The 13,841-nt window shown below is 53.0% G+C and overlaps 1 protein-coding gene across 4 annotated transcripts in view; it reads left to right on the forward strand.

Moving 5' to 3' along the window:
* UIMC1 (ubiquitin interaction motif containing 1) overlaps positions 1-13,793 on the forward strand; it is a 39,618-nt gene extending 25,825 nt beyond the window's left edge. For 2 of the 4 annotated variants that reach the window (XM_065644116.1, XM_065644117.1), the window contains exons 9-13: positions 3,571-3,739; positions 9,130-9,208; positions 10,743-10,863; positions 12,571-12,634; positions 13,330-13,793. In XM_065644116.1, the coding sequence (XP_065500188.1) occupies positions 3,571-3,739; positions 9,130-9,208; positions 10,743-10,863; positions 12,571-12,634; positions 13,330-13,586 (690 nt within the window). In that variant the 3' untranslated portion in view covers positions 13,587-13,793. Of the gene's footprint in view, positions 1-3,570; positions 3,740-9,129; positions 9,217-10,742; positions 10,864-12,570; positions 12,635-13,329 lie in introns of those variants that run through there. The other 2 variants (XM_065644118.1, XM_065644119.1) reach the window with 2 other exon arrangements.
* Positions 13,794-13,841: the final 48 nt, after the last annotated feature.

The raw sequence follows: 13,841 nt of genomic DNA on the forward strand, positions 1-13,841 counted from the left end.
TTCAGTCCCCTAGCTGGAGACTTGTTATCAATTCCAGCTTGTTCTTTTATGTACCAGGCACACTGCGGTGCTGGAGGATGCTGGCAGCGCTGTCACCTGCCTGTGCTCATGGATGTCATGCTGTGATGGTCAGCGATGCAGAGAGACCCCAGGAGCCGTGAGGGGCATCCTGGAAACCTCAGTCACTCCTGTCCTGACGTGCTGTCCCCTGTTACAGCGGTGTTTATTCTCCACAGGCCACCTCCAAGAGGAGAGGTTCACCCAGTGACTGGACTGGGATAAAGATGACCTTGAAGCGTTGAGGGCCGGTGGTGGTTTGTAGTCCAAGGAGAGTGACCTGAGCCTGGAAATCTTGATTTCTGTGCAGCAGTAGTGAGTGGCAGGGCCATCATCTTACCTCCTGATGCAGGTGTGCGCTGTTGTGCAGCTCCTTCCCCCATGTTGTCACACCTGTGCAGCAATTTCTTTGCAGCTGTCACTGTACCGACACCTGACTCCAGTTCCTGTTTCTGATAAAACTCCCTTTGTCTGTTAATTTAGAGAGCGATATCAAAGGGATTGCCAAGTACTCCACCGGCAGGGTACACGAATACAGAATCGTACAGCTCTTGACAAGAGGATTCATTTGTGGAAAGCTCATCCTGGGAGTCTGCAGCTTGTACAGTGCGTCTGCAGCTCCAATGTCTCATTGTCACAGGCCTCTTAATAAACCAGCTTCTCCTCTCATCTGCCTTTCGTTCCGCAGGTATCTCAAAGTGCTGCTCGGTCAATTAGACACTGCAGCGGGGAGAGGCGGCCGTCCTGTGGTCAGCCAGGTAGCCATGACCACCAGAGCACGTTTGTGACCCCTTTGGCTGTGGCCAGGATGCTGCCCCCTCCCTCGTGCTTTGCAGAGAGTGCCCCAGGTCTCACACCCCTGCCCGAGATGATCGGCCCCGTGTTTGGGAGCAGCACGGTGGGGCTTCCTAGGGGTTGTTCGATAACGTGATGGTTGGCAGCAGGTAGCGGTCTGGACCCCGCAGCCCTCCAGGAAGGCAGCAGAAACATCAGCGCTGAGCGCGGAGCCCGCGGACACGGCTGGGACTGGCTTCTTGCGAGCAGATGCTGAGCCAGGACACAGGAGTCTTGTTGTTGAGCTCAGCCTCTAGCATCGCTCTTGGCTCGCTGCTGGCTGCAAGTACGATGTCTTGTAGGCAATTTCCTCTGCTGAAGAGGAGAGGCAGCAGTCTCTGCCTCTGACAGAGGTGGTTGGTTCTGCAGTTGAGGTTTTCCAGGCTGTTAAAGCAAGGTTTTGTACAAGCAGTTTGGGGACTGTGGTGTCCTTTGTTACAGAATGTTGCATTTCCATTTAAAATTAGTAATTTACCACTGAATGTAGGTGGGCAGGGTGTGCAGAATTTGCAGTCTCCTAAGATTGCTGTAAAAATGGCAGCTAGAAGAAGCAATGCCTGCTGCTTTTGCCATCATATTTTTTGTGCGTGTTGTCTGACTAGGATAATGCAGATTTTATCTGATCATTCATATTTGACACGTCTTGTTTTTTACGGCTCCTCTGTGTGACACCCCGCGGTGAGGACTTCGCGAGATGTAGTGACAGGGAGATGTGAGAGCAGGGCACGAGTGCTAATGCTGTAAGCGACGTGCTTCAACAGCCCGTGTTGGGATGGGGAAACTTGTGGCAGCCCCTCCACAGAAATCCAGGGCAGAGAGCCTCTCTGGAAATGCCAGAGCTGTTCCTGGGGGTCGGCGCCATAGCCTTTCAGCCGACGTCTGGGAAAAATGCAGTTTGCGAGTTGGTTTCACGGTTTAAGGCTGAGTCTTGCAGTTTTTTCCATACCTCCCCTGAGCCAACAAAGCACCCTCCTTCCCTTCAGGACGTAAAAATCAGGATCAGACCCTCATTTGGAAAAGCAAGTAGTAAACCGAGTAATATGACAAAGCGCTCTGGTGGCGCTGAGCATCTTGGCTGACCCCAATTACCGCTTCCCTGCGATCACACTGGTGGAGGGGAGCAGACAGCAGTTTTGCTGCATGCTGTCTACATGTCACTGCTTAGCCCTAAGAACAGAAAACGCTCCTATTATTTCCCTGTAGGTTTCTCTACATCATTAATATTTAAATAGCTATTTTTAATCATTGGGAGGAGGGCAGGTGGGGGAAAGTTTCTTTCTTAAATGTGGAGAAGTCTTGTAGCAAGCCTGACTAGGCAGAGCTCTAGTTCTGAGTGAGATGGCAGCAGGCTGCCGCATCTCAGGAACATCAGCGCCGCAGGGAGCAGGCTGTGGAGCACCTTCGCAGCTGTGTAACCACTGCAAAAAGAGGGCGTCAGTAAGTGTTGGTGGATTCCAGAGAGCAAACATGGGCTGTGACATTTTGCCCTGGCGAAAAGCCAGTGCTTGTATCAGAAATAGTGTGGCCAGCAGGACTAGAGAAGTGATTGTGCCACTGTGCTCAGCACTGGTGAGGCTGCACCTTGAATCCTGTGTTCAGTTTTGGGCCCCTCATCATAAGAAGGACATCGAAGTACTAGAGAGAGTGCAGAGGAGGCGGCGAAGCTGGTGAGGGGCTGGAGCACAAGTGTGATGGGAGCGGCTGAGGGAGCTGGGGGTTCAGCTGGAGAACAGGAGCTGAGGGGAGAACTGATCACTGTCTGCAACTGCCTGAAAGGAGCTTGGAGCGTGGAGGGGGTTGGGCTCTTCTCCCAAATAGCAAGTGATAGGACAAGAGGAAATGGCCTCAAGTTGTGCCAGGGAAGGTTTAGATTGGATATTAGAAAAAATTCTTCCCAGAAGGAGTTGTTGGGCATTGGAACAGGCTGCCCATGGCAGTGGTGGAGTCACCATCCCTGGAGGGGTTTAAAAGGCGTTTAGACGAGGTTGTTAGGGACATGGTTTCATGCTAGAGTTCGGTTAGGTTATGGTTGAACTCAATGATCCTGAGGGTCTCTTCCAACTGAAATGATTCTGTGATTCTAGTAATTTTGTGTGACGTGTATTTTTAACGGTGTTGCTTTTCTCCTTGGTCTTTGTCCCCTCTGATGCTCCAGCCACCTCCTCTCAGAGGAGTTGCTCCCCAGGGATCTCTCTGGACTCCCGCAGAGCTCAGCAGCCTCCTTGTCCTGGGGGAGGCTGTTCCCAGACAGTGCTGCCTGCGGAGCGTGGATCGTGTCCAGAAACCGATGAGCACAAGTCAGGTGTTGAACTCTTGTTTTGCCCCATGAATTTTCCATCAGTTTCGCTTCTGAGCTTTCCTGATTAATGGAAGCTTTGCTGTTTTTCTGCGGCAGTACAGGTGATGTTTGCCTTAAATGGTGTGTACGGCTATGCAGGGAGGTTTAACTGTGATTCAGCAGGACATGTTGCCTTTGGAAGAAGAATTGGTTTAGAGCTGCACAGTTTACTCAGCCAGTGGTGTTATTTCTGACTGGTATGTGATGAAGGGAGAATAAAACTTTACAAGAAGTCTATGAGAGGGTGGGTAGCTATCAGACAGTGCGAAGCTCTGCACGCAGCAAAAAAATAGAAATAACACAATTAACTGTCTGGCTAATTTCTTTCTCATCTTCCTTAGGCTGATGGAGATGAAGATACTGGCAGGACCGTGTCTGAGCGCAGTCCTACAGCTACTGATCATGTGTCGTGCCCACTGTGTGCCCAAGGCTTTCCAGCTACGGAGATCGAGCGGCACGCCATGTACTGCAACGGCGGCGCAGGAGAGGAGGCTGGCAGGGACACTCCAGGTCTGCCAAGCGCGGCTTCTGAGTGTTTGCTCTTTGTACTTGTCCCCCTTTCCTGTCACTTGCAGTCAGCTGCTGCAGTTTTGTCCCTCTCGGAATATCTGGTACGTGGTGTGGCGTGTGGGGAGGTTCATTCACTCTGTGGTTCCATCTCTGAGCTGACCAGGAGCGTTAGTGGAGGCTCCTGTGTTTCCAGCACCTCCTGCACAGAGACATCTCCTCTCTGATGGGCTTTGTAATTCATCACATTATTAGTCCCTTGGAAAGTGTGTGAGCTGTATATTATCCCAGGATCTAGCCCTGGATGCTTCAAGCTGGACTCATAGATGCCTCTGTTGTGTGTTTTGAGAGGACCTGCAGAAAATCCACCAGTGGTAGGATGGCAGGTGCCTGGGCCATGCGGATGAGCATCCCTCAGGGCTCCCGAGAAGGGAGAATGTTCTGTACCGCTCCGAGCACAGCCAGCGCTCTGCGATGAGTCTGACATTTGTATGTGTAAAAATGGCTTGTTCACCTGCAAGAGATTGCAGAAAAGTTTCCCTCTTATTCCTCTAAAATTGCAAAATAATAGGTATCGATCTGGGAGCTTAGATTTTTCTCCTTCATGTGAAGAGTGAGGCATAGAAGCACGGTCAGAATGCCCGCATTAATCCTCTTTGCAGTCTTCTCTGTGTCAGTTTTTCATAGCCAACCTTTGTAGAGCTTAAGTGAACAAATACACTGGTTGGTTATCAACATATTCAATAAGTTATGTTTTAGCTGCTGCTTGAAATGTAAAGTCTGTGTTAGCACAATGTCAGGTAATATCAAAGTAGTAGCTTGTAATAAGATTAACTTTTCAGGTTGTGAATATATAATTTTCAGTTACATACTGGGTTATTAAATGCAACCTAAATCTATGATATTTAAGCAATTTGAGCAAGTTGTAGCTAGTAAAAGAAGTGTAACTTCTGCATTCCTCTAGCAGGAGGAAGTTTCACCATGTAATCTTAATGCAGAGTTGATGTAATTTTAAAATGCAGGGTCTCTGTTACACTAAGTCTTTGGGGATATGACACGAGTCCTGTCAAGATAACAGGAGTCAGAGTAGCGGCTGATACTGCTTAGTGCAGAATTTTGGTGGGGAGTTCTCTCTGCAGGCACAAACCAGCTACTAATGCAAAGGATTTGGTTCAGGCAAATCACAAATTATCACAGTTCCTCTCGCATCCTCAAGACTGATAAAAGTCTTATCCATGCTACAAAATGGAGCAGAATTTTTAATATGCCTTACAGCAGGGATGTCTTTGGCCTTGTGGTAACTGGGTCCCTGGTGTGGCTGGACTGTGAGTGTTTCCATTGATCCCAGGGAATCCTGGCTGTGATCAGGAAAAGGCTTTGAATTCGCTGGCAGCGCGAAGGAATTTGTTCTTTCCTTTGGTGTTGGCTTTCAGCAGGACAGAGTTCAAGGCTGGCCTCTCCACTCTGCTTCCAAACTCGTCTCCTTGGGGATGTTTGTAAGGGTAGTTATTTTGGAATTGCTACTCTGCTGTGCTGGCTTGTTCAGAACAATCCCCCCGTAAGAAAACTAGCCTGGAATAAAAGGGATTTTGGTCTGTAATAATGGCTCTAAGCAGATCAATGGTTTTGGGACAAAATCACAGTAATTTGGGGTTTATATTGCCAGTTTTTCTAGTATTTTCCCTGTAGAGACCAGGCTTTATTAGCCACAACAGTCTGTGATGCCCGTGTTGTTTGCACCAAAACTCTTTGCAGGCCCATGGCCTCTGGACCTGGAGCAGCACGTAATGTGGGGCGGAACCGAGCTGCTGTGGGGCTCTGCCTTCAGGGCACCTCGGGCCGGATCCCAGCGGCTGTGTGAAGGGAACCGTCACCCGCAGAGGTCTCAGCTGGTGGGCTGCTCTGTGGGATTTGGGTTGAACAGGCAGGGATGATGTTTAGCTCCGAGTAGAGGCTGGACAGTAGCCTGGCACAGCTGTGTGGGTACAAAAGGGCTGTTAGCTTGGCTTCCATCACTAGCACAAAAGCTAATGCATGGGGATTAAGAAAGCGGTGGGAGAGTTGTCTTCTGAAGCAAATGCCAGCTCCCCTGTGGGTCCAGAACCTGCTCTGTACCGCTGCAGCACTGTGTGCTCGTGGCTTCCCCGAGAGCACAGCAACTGCTGGTGGGAGAGAAAAATCAAAGTTCCGCCTTCTGACCCATGTCCTGAGCCGTTAAGAAAAGACTGCTTCAGTTTTCCTTTGGTGCACCGGGTCAGAGGCTCCTGGTCTGTCTTCGGACTTATTAATTGGTTTTACTCCTGGTGTCTCCAGAATTGCAGATTGTGCAGTCCTGCAGATTATAGCTGTCAGTGGTTTTCATTTTAAAGTTACAAAAGGATGGGTTCTTGCTGGTTTTACTCTTCTTCTTCCCTCTTTTAATCATGCACCAAAGTCTTTCAGTGTTATGTATCAGGAGGCCAGCTCAGTCCAGCTGATATTTAAGGACAGGTTTTCAAAGGAGTTAGCTGGGCAAGATGAGTTACAGTTCCTTCCCCTTCATATGCACATGGTTGCCCTGGCTGGATGCCCAGACCGCCACATACCTGGGAAGTATGAAAATCTGATCATGAATTTCCATTTTCCTGTGGACTGAGTAAATAAAGAAGAAGGGCCTGCTGTTGCGTTAGCTGCTCTTACAGGCTGGGGAAGGTTCAGGTCCTGCATTTCCAGCCCAGTGACTGCTTTTAGTTCCAAGAGAATGATTGAGGCCGTGGAAGTGCTGCACCAGCTCCCTCTTTATGTGCTCGGCCGAAGGGTGACCACGTCCATCGCCCCTGCTGCTGCCAATGCAGGAATCCACTCCTCTCAGTCTGGAAGCGAGTCTTGGCCACTACTGAGTACAGCAAATAGTCCTGAGCTTTGGGACATACTCTATTCCTCTTGCCTTCCATCTATGTGGTCCCAAGCTCTCAGTTCCCAAGTGAGCCCAGGAAAGTGAGGGTTTAGTACATCCCTTCCTCCCAAAGCCTCAAATGCAACCTGGTGCAGCTGTCAGTCTTCAGCAGCAGCACTGGTGATGTTGTAAAAAAAACTCCTGACATCAATAGACGTGGCACTGATGCAGCAGAAAGTAATGGAACGGGTGCAGAGGAAAGCTCCGTCGCTTCTGAGAAAGGACGAGATGCTGGCAAGCCAACCACTGAGAGGATCCCGTGCAGAAACAGCGAGAGCGGGGAGGACACTGGTGGGTTGAACCGCAGGTGGGTTGTGCAGCGAGGTGAGGAGCTTGGTGACAATGACCTGGCAGCCCCAGGAGGTGCCTGGGGTGGCTATGCTGGCAGTGGGGCCGTGCTGGGCAGGATTTGCTCTTCTTCCCCAGGGTGCAAGCTGGAGCCAAGCAGGCCAAGGATGACTTGTCAACCAGAAGAAATGCCGAGCCAGGGAAAAGGTTGTTCTTGAGTGTATCAGACCCAGCAAAGAGCGTCAGGGAGAGTTACAAGGCTCCTGTCACACAGCGGGTCAGTCAGCGCTACTCTGCGGTGGGGGTTTTCCCCACAGCAAGTGTTTTCCATGTTCTGAACCCGCTTTGTGTGGGCAGCCGGCTTGTTTTGGCAGGGGTTGTGCCTCGCCAGCTGGCCCTGTTCTCTCTCCTGTGCCTCTATTTCTAGCGGCACAGCTGGGGGTCTCCCCCTGGGCAGCTGCAGGGCTGGTCCCAGGCATCTCTAATGGGCCCGTTATGCCAGATGTGTTCACTGCTTTTGGAAGAAAATAGAAGTGATTAACACCTGAGCTGGTGCAGGAGGCTCCCGAGATGGTGTTAAAGGAATATTAACGAGTGCACGCTGATGTGGAGAGCAGCTTTCACCGCGCTGTCAGATGCACGTGTTTGTTGGGTTGTTGGGAGGCTGGATGGCCTGGGGGTGGCTGTGGCTGTCGGTCCTCCTCATCAGGCTGCCACTTCGAATCTGGGCCACTCCAAGTTAAAGAGAGATGTCCGCTTCTGTGCCTGTCGGTATCAGTCGTCGCCTGCAAGACAATACGCATGTCCTGGGAAACGCTCAGGGTTGTTTCTTCATGATGTCTCCCACCAGCTCCTGAGCATCTCGCAGTGCTGTTGCTGCTCGTGGCTGCAGATCCGGGTTTGCTAAGGGAGGGGCCTCGTGGTGTCAGCATCCTGGATAGATATTGGGGTTGCCTAATGCTCTGGAAATGGGGTCTTGCTAAAACTCTGAAGATTCCCCTTTGTTCCACACAAAATTTCGTGCACTCCTTTCTTTATCACAGATGATGTACCAACAATAACAGGTTTTTCATGCCTGTGCCTTGGATTCAGGCCTTTCTCCTAGGGGGAGCATGGGAAGTGATGTTACGGGGCTGTAAAATAGTTCCCTGCATTGTCCCCTTAGCCAGCTTGCCCGAGAGTGCTTACTGTGACATCTGTTTTGGAGCTGGAGTCTTGAACGTCCCTGGTGAAGCAAGCTAAGCTATCTGATATGTTCCCTGAGGATCTTTGCTGGTGGCATGTCAGCAGGAATATGCTGAGAGGAATTCGACTGAAAGAGCCAACGCTCCGACGTGCTCCCTGCAGATGCCTGGAGAGCAGGTTTGGAAAGGCTGCCGGGGATCGTTGGAGGAGCAGAACTTGTTGGACCCGTGGTCAGTGTGTCAGTCAGCCGGGGTCTCACCGGCTGCCCGCGTGTGTCGCAGCCGGCGCCGGCTGGGGAGCCGCGCCGCTGGTGCTCAGCCCTGCGACAGAGCCTCACCCAAACGCCCCACAGAGCTGTGTGCAGACAATAGTTCAGATCACCCCCGTTTCACGTGGGAAAAGCAGCAAGTGTAGCCTAATTGTTGTAACCTTCCCGTTCCAACGTGGGCTCTGTCCTTCCTCAGCAAGATTCGCTCTTCCTACCACGTCTGCAGCAGGGCTGGTGCCCCCGCGCAGCCCCCTCGGCTCCCCTTCCCCCCGAGCTCACAGTCACCACGTTCGCTCCCTGCAGCAGATGCAGGCGCTGGTTTGGCGGGGAGTGGTGCTGAGCTGCTGGAGCAGCTGCATAACTCCACGTAACTCCGCGTAACTCTGCTCCCAGGCTGCTGCGCGTCAGCTGCAAAATGACTGTAAACTGCATGCTGTCGATCCAGCTGTTTCTGGCAGAAGACGAGTTACGGTGTGAAATGGTTAGTTGGCTGCTCAGTCCGGGGAAGGTAACTTCTTCAGTATCCCCCCAGAAAAAAGAATTGGCCAGCAGCCTCTTCTGCAGAAGACTCTGCCCATCCCACTCCAGTAGTTCTTTGCTTCTACCATCGCTTCTGCTGCAGCCTTGAGCGAAAGAGATTAAAACATGTTGCATTCGAATGTGGTGTAGGGATGATTTGGGGTGGATGGCAGGTAACCCTTTCTGTTTTTCCTCCAGTGCTCACCCGGCGTCAGAGAGAAGCAAAAAGTAAAGCTGCCAACAGAGACAGCAGCCCAACATCCTTGGATATTGACAAGTAAGTAGGTATGCTTGCTCCTCTGAGATTGTTTCTGTGCTTCAGTTCTAACTTGCCTGTGGATGTCTTTATTCCTGCATAAATGCTGGCCGTTGGCCTCACGGCAATGTTTTCCTAAGAAATTGCCTTCTCTCAGTGCCTCTTGCTGCAGCGCTGGCTATATTTATACCGAAGCAAGAGGAATTTGCTGCTCTTGGATTGTTTATTTTTGCACTAATTTCCTTTCAGCGCAATCCGTGGCGGGTCAGGGATGTGCGGTCTCTGGCCGCTGTGGGGGGAGCTGTAGCCGAAATGGTGCTAACTCAGCCGGTTTCTAATGGGAGATTTGAGCTTGGTAACCCCGGGAAAAGGAAAGGCTGGGACAGGGAGGCTGTCAACATGGCACCTGTAGTGATATTCTTAATTAAATTAGACTTTCAGAATAGCAGTGGCTTTGTTTAATCTCTTCCCATGCAGCCCCTTCTCCTGCCACCCACACAAAGCATCATAAGAGAGGATCTGACAGCAAAATCCCTGCTATGGAAGCAATTTTGCTGTTACAAACAGTGGATGGCAACATCACTAATGGAATTAGGCTAATTATAGAGAGGACAGCTTCTGTTTAGACACATTATCTGGGTAATCAGCACTGACTGGAAAGAAAATACGGGAAAAGTGCTGCAGAGTTTTGCTCAATGGGGGCTCTCCATACGCATTTTAGAGCCTGGGGTGAGTTTTACTAGGAGAGTTCTGCTTATCAAACTGAACACAACGCTGCTGGGGCTGGTCCCAGGGGCTCATCTCTCCTTGGAGATGGTCCGTTCCCAAGTGGCTGCCTGGGTGGACGTTCCCCCCCTGAAGAACCGGTGCCATCTTCTGCACGGTTCAGTCCCTGTCGAGAGCTGGCGTGGAAGCGAGTGTAGCTGTGTAAATCCACGCCTGACCTTCATTTCCTTTCACCCAGGATAATTTTCTTCCCAGGCACACTCAGTCGTCCTGTGTGAGCCTTTGCATCTTCTACACAAAGCAGGGGGTTTGAGGAGCACTGTGCCAGCCCCCCAGCAGGAGCATGTGCTCTGCATTCCTCTCCCAACATGGCATGATGTAAAATGGAGACAGTGCAGAGAAAGACTTGATTTACTAGTCAGACAAGTTCATCCAGCCCTGGTAAAATGTCTCTTTGATTTAACACACTTGGTTTGCTTTTCAGGCAGAATTTAACTCCCCTTTGCAAAGCCCTCGTGCTTCATTTCTGTGGATTTTGACAGGGTGCTTTATGTCTGTGGAGAAATCAGCGGTGTTTGAGATAGTTAGATGAGCAGATTTGATTACCGTCCCGCTGCTGCAGCAGCAGGACACAAAGGAACAGGCAGAGAAAACTGATAATCACTCAGTCTTCACGATTGGTGCCAGCCTGACCCCACTGAGTGAGACCCAATCTGGTGACCGTGTCTTCTCCGTGGCGTGGCCTGGAGGAGGAAAGTCACCACTGGTGGCTGGGAGCCCGGCGCAGGGCGAATCCTAATGCGGTGCTCTGTCCTTTGCTGCCTGGCAGGTGTGAGAAGTGCTACCTCTGTAAGTCACTGGTGCCACTGCTGCAGTATCAGAGGCACGTGGACAGCTGCCTGCAGGCTGCTAGGCAAGCTCAGGGAACCAGGAGGCTGCGAAGCGCCAAGGTGAGGGGTGACCCTGCACACCGTCTCCTTTGCTTTGCACCGGGTTTGGGGCTGGGGTGGCGGCAGGAGCAGTTTCCCTGGTTGATGGAGTGAGCTGACCTGGTGCAGGATTGCCTGTCCCTGTGGGCCACCATGGCCAGAGAACTTGTTGCCCTCCCTCCCGCGATGCTCTGCGAGATCACGGACCAATCCCGGAGGTGAGCTAATCCAGCGGAGCTGCCAGGAACCTCTCCAGCAGGCAGGCAGCCAGGGCTGTCCTGCAGCCAGACGGCGCACAGAGTCGTGCCGGCTTCCTCAGCTGCGTGGAGATGGAGCGGGGGGCAGCGCTCGGGTGACAAGTGTATCTGACTCTATCCACAAGCCCTTTTCCATGGGAAAGGCCCCAGAGCTGGAGCAGAGGGAACTGCTTGGTGCCGGGAGCAAACTGCAGCATCCCGGGAGAAATGTGGCGGAGCGAGCGTGGTGGAGATGTGCTGGGTGTGGGAGATGCCTCGCTAGGGGAGGTGGGAGGCAGGAGCGTGGGTAGCAGCTGGCTCAGTCCCTCGCCAGGGATTGGCCCCCACTGTGCTTTTTCCCCGCTCGCGGTGGCCCCAGGGGAGCACAGAGAGGGTCTTTCCGGGCCTTCCTGCTGGTTCCCGCGGGCAAAGCCCTAGTGCTGCGGCTTTGCCCGCGCTCAGAAATGTGATTCTCAGCATGAAGATGCAACATGATGTCTTAGTTTCGTATAATCCCTTAAATCCATCACAGGCCTCAGCCCTTTGGGGATTCAGATGCAAATGATGAGATTTCGGGTTGATGATTTTGGCTGGGATACAGCCAAGCGCTATGTGGTTCAGACCACTGCAGGGCACGGCTGCTTCTGCATGTGACTGGCTCCGTGGGGGCTGTTTGTCCCTGCGCCCCACAGCCAGCTGGCGTGTGAGTCCTACATGCAGGCACAGGCATGGGGGAAAGGTGCTGGGGCTGGGCAGCCCTTTGGGACAGATCAGCGAGGCTCTGTGTTTCCTCTGGCCCTGCCTTGTGCCGAGGTGGCAGCTCATGGAGGGAACAGGTTGTGCCTGGGCTTGGCCATTGGAAAGCTTCCTAGTGGCACTGTTGGGCTTGCAGGTTCCTGTTGCGGCCCGTTTTGGGGTGGTTTGCAGTTCCAACCCTGCAGCTGGAGTACTAGTTCCTTCTAGAGCAGTTCTGGGGGCTGGGAGCAGCCAGGAGAGGGGACTTTGCTGGGCCAGCAAGGCTCAAAGCAGCCAGGCCAACTGGTCTCCCCTGCGCAGCTGCATCTTGCAGGGCTGGAGGGGGCACGAGATGCATGTTTCCGGTGTGGCTGTACCCCAGGGGAAGGTCCTACCCCCAGCACCAAGCCCCTGTGCCCTCGGGCAGAGCAGGACGGGCTCTTGCAGGCACGATGCCGAGGCTGTCGCTGAGCCCTGGCAGAGCCCCTGGTGCCCACATTTCTGCTACACCCCCGTGGCTGAGCTTGGGGCTGGCTTCCTGCACCCTGGCCTCCCTCCTTAACGGGCTCTGCTTTATTAACTGCTCTTAGCTGCCTCTGCTTGGACATCAGGGACAGGGCTCAGCTAGAGGTGCTGGAAAGGCAGCACTGCCACTTGTGCCCAGCCTGACCGCGTGGGCTAGGGGAACACGGGGCCACCCCAGCTATGGGGCTCCCTCGTGGCAGTGCTGTGACAGTGGTTCTCCTCTCCTTGGCAGGATGCTGGACGGCAGGAGAGGGGACTCCTCAGGATGCTGGAACTCTCGGAGAGCAAGTCTGCAGGTGGGAGGCCGTTTTCTGTGCCTGTCTGGTTGGGTCAGGGCTACCCTTTTCTAGCTCTCCCCTTTCAGTCCTGGCTTGGCCTGGGCTGTGCTGGACCAGCAAATTCCCCTTGAAGGGATCTGTTCTCACTGGGCAGAGCAGGAGGCTGTGGGCTTGGCTGGCTGTTGGCATCGCCAGCTGGCTGCAGCTGTGTCTGCTGGATCTGAGCCCTCGCAGGGGTGGGGGTATGCTCTGAGCCATTGCACCAAGGGGTGTCCAGCTTCCTAGGGGTGGCAGGGTGCTGCCATCCCTGCCGGCACGCCGGCGCTTCCCTCCATGTGTCCAAGGACAGGAGGAGACAATCGGAGAGGAATGCTCTCAGCAGCACCCACCACCCCTTGCCCGTGGGGTAACAGGCACAGACTGAAGCCCAGGAAGTTCCATCTGAATATGAGGAGAAACTTCTTTACTTGGAGGGTGCCAAGAGCCCTGGAACAGGCTACCCAGGGAGATTGTGGAGTCTCTTTCTCTGGAGACGTTCAAACCCACCTGGACACAGTCCTGTGTGATCTGCTCTGGTGACCCTGCTTTAGCAGATGGATTGGACTGGATGATCTCCAGAGGTCCCTTCCAACCCAAACCAGTCTGCGATTTTGTGATTCTGTGGCTCACACTGGAGGGTGGCCAGGCAGGGCTGACGTGTACTCTTGTTGCAGGTGCTGATGTGGAGACCCCCCTCCCTGGACTAGGAGACCAACAGTCCCCTCCCACCCTGTCATCCAGAGCCGGGGGGCCAGTGGCAGACACCCCCCGCTCCCTTCAGCACCTTCCTTTCTCTGTCTCCCCTCCAAAACCCGGTGTCTCCTTCTCAGAAGCCACGGACTGTGTGGTGGACGTGGAGCCACACGCGGCTCTTCGCTTGGGCAGCCAGCAGCAGACCAAAGGCTGCCGCCGAAGAAAGCGCAAGTTCTGAGGCCAGTGGTGTGGGTCTGCCCAGTGCTGTACCCCCGCTTCACTCGCAGCCTTGTTCTCCCACCCCCTTTTATATGTTTTATACAACCTGTGCAGGGAATGCCGGGTGGAGAAGTGACTGTGTGTTTTATAGGTGCCTGTGCAGCTTTGCTCTCTGTTAAAGAAATGGAAATATATTTATGTATGTTTCTATGAAACTGCAGCAACACAGAGGAGCTGTGCTGTATTTCTCTGGGGAATGGGAGGCACCGGAGGG

This window comes from Caloenas nicobarica, chromosome 13 (assembly GCF_036013445.1).
Source record: "Caloenas nicobarica isolate bCalNic1 chromosome 13, bCalNic1.hap1, whole genome shotgun sequence".
Lineage (NCBI taxonomy): Eukaryota > Metazoa > Chordata > Aves > Columbiformes > Columbidae > Caloenas > Caloenas nicobarica.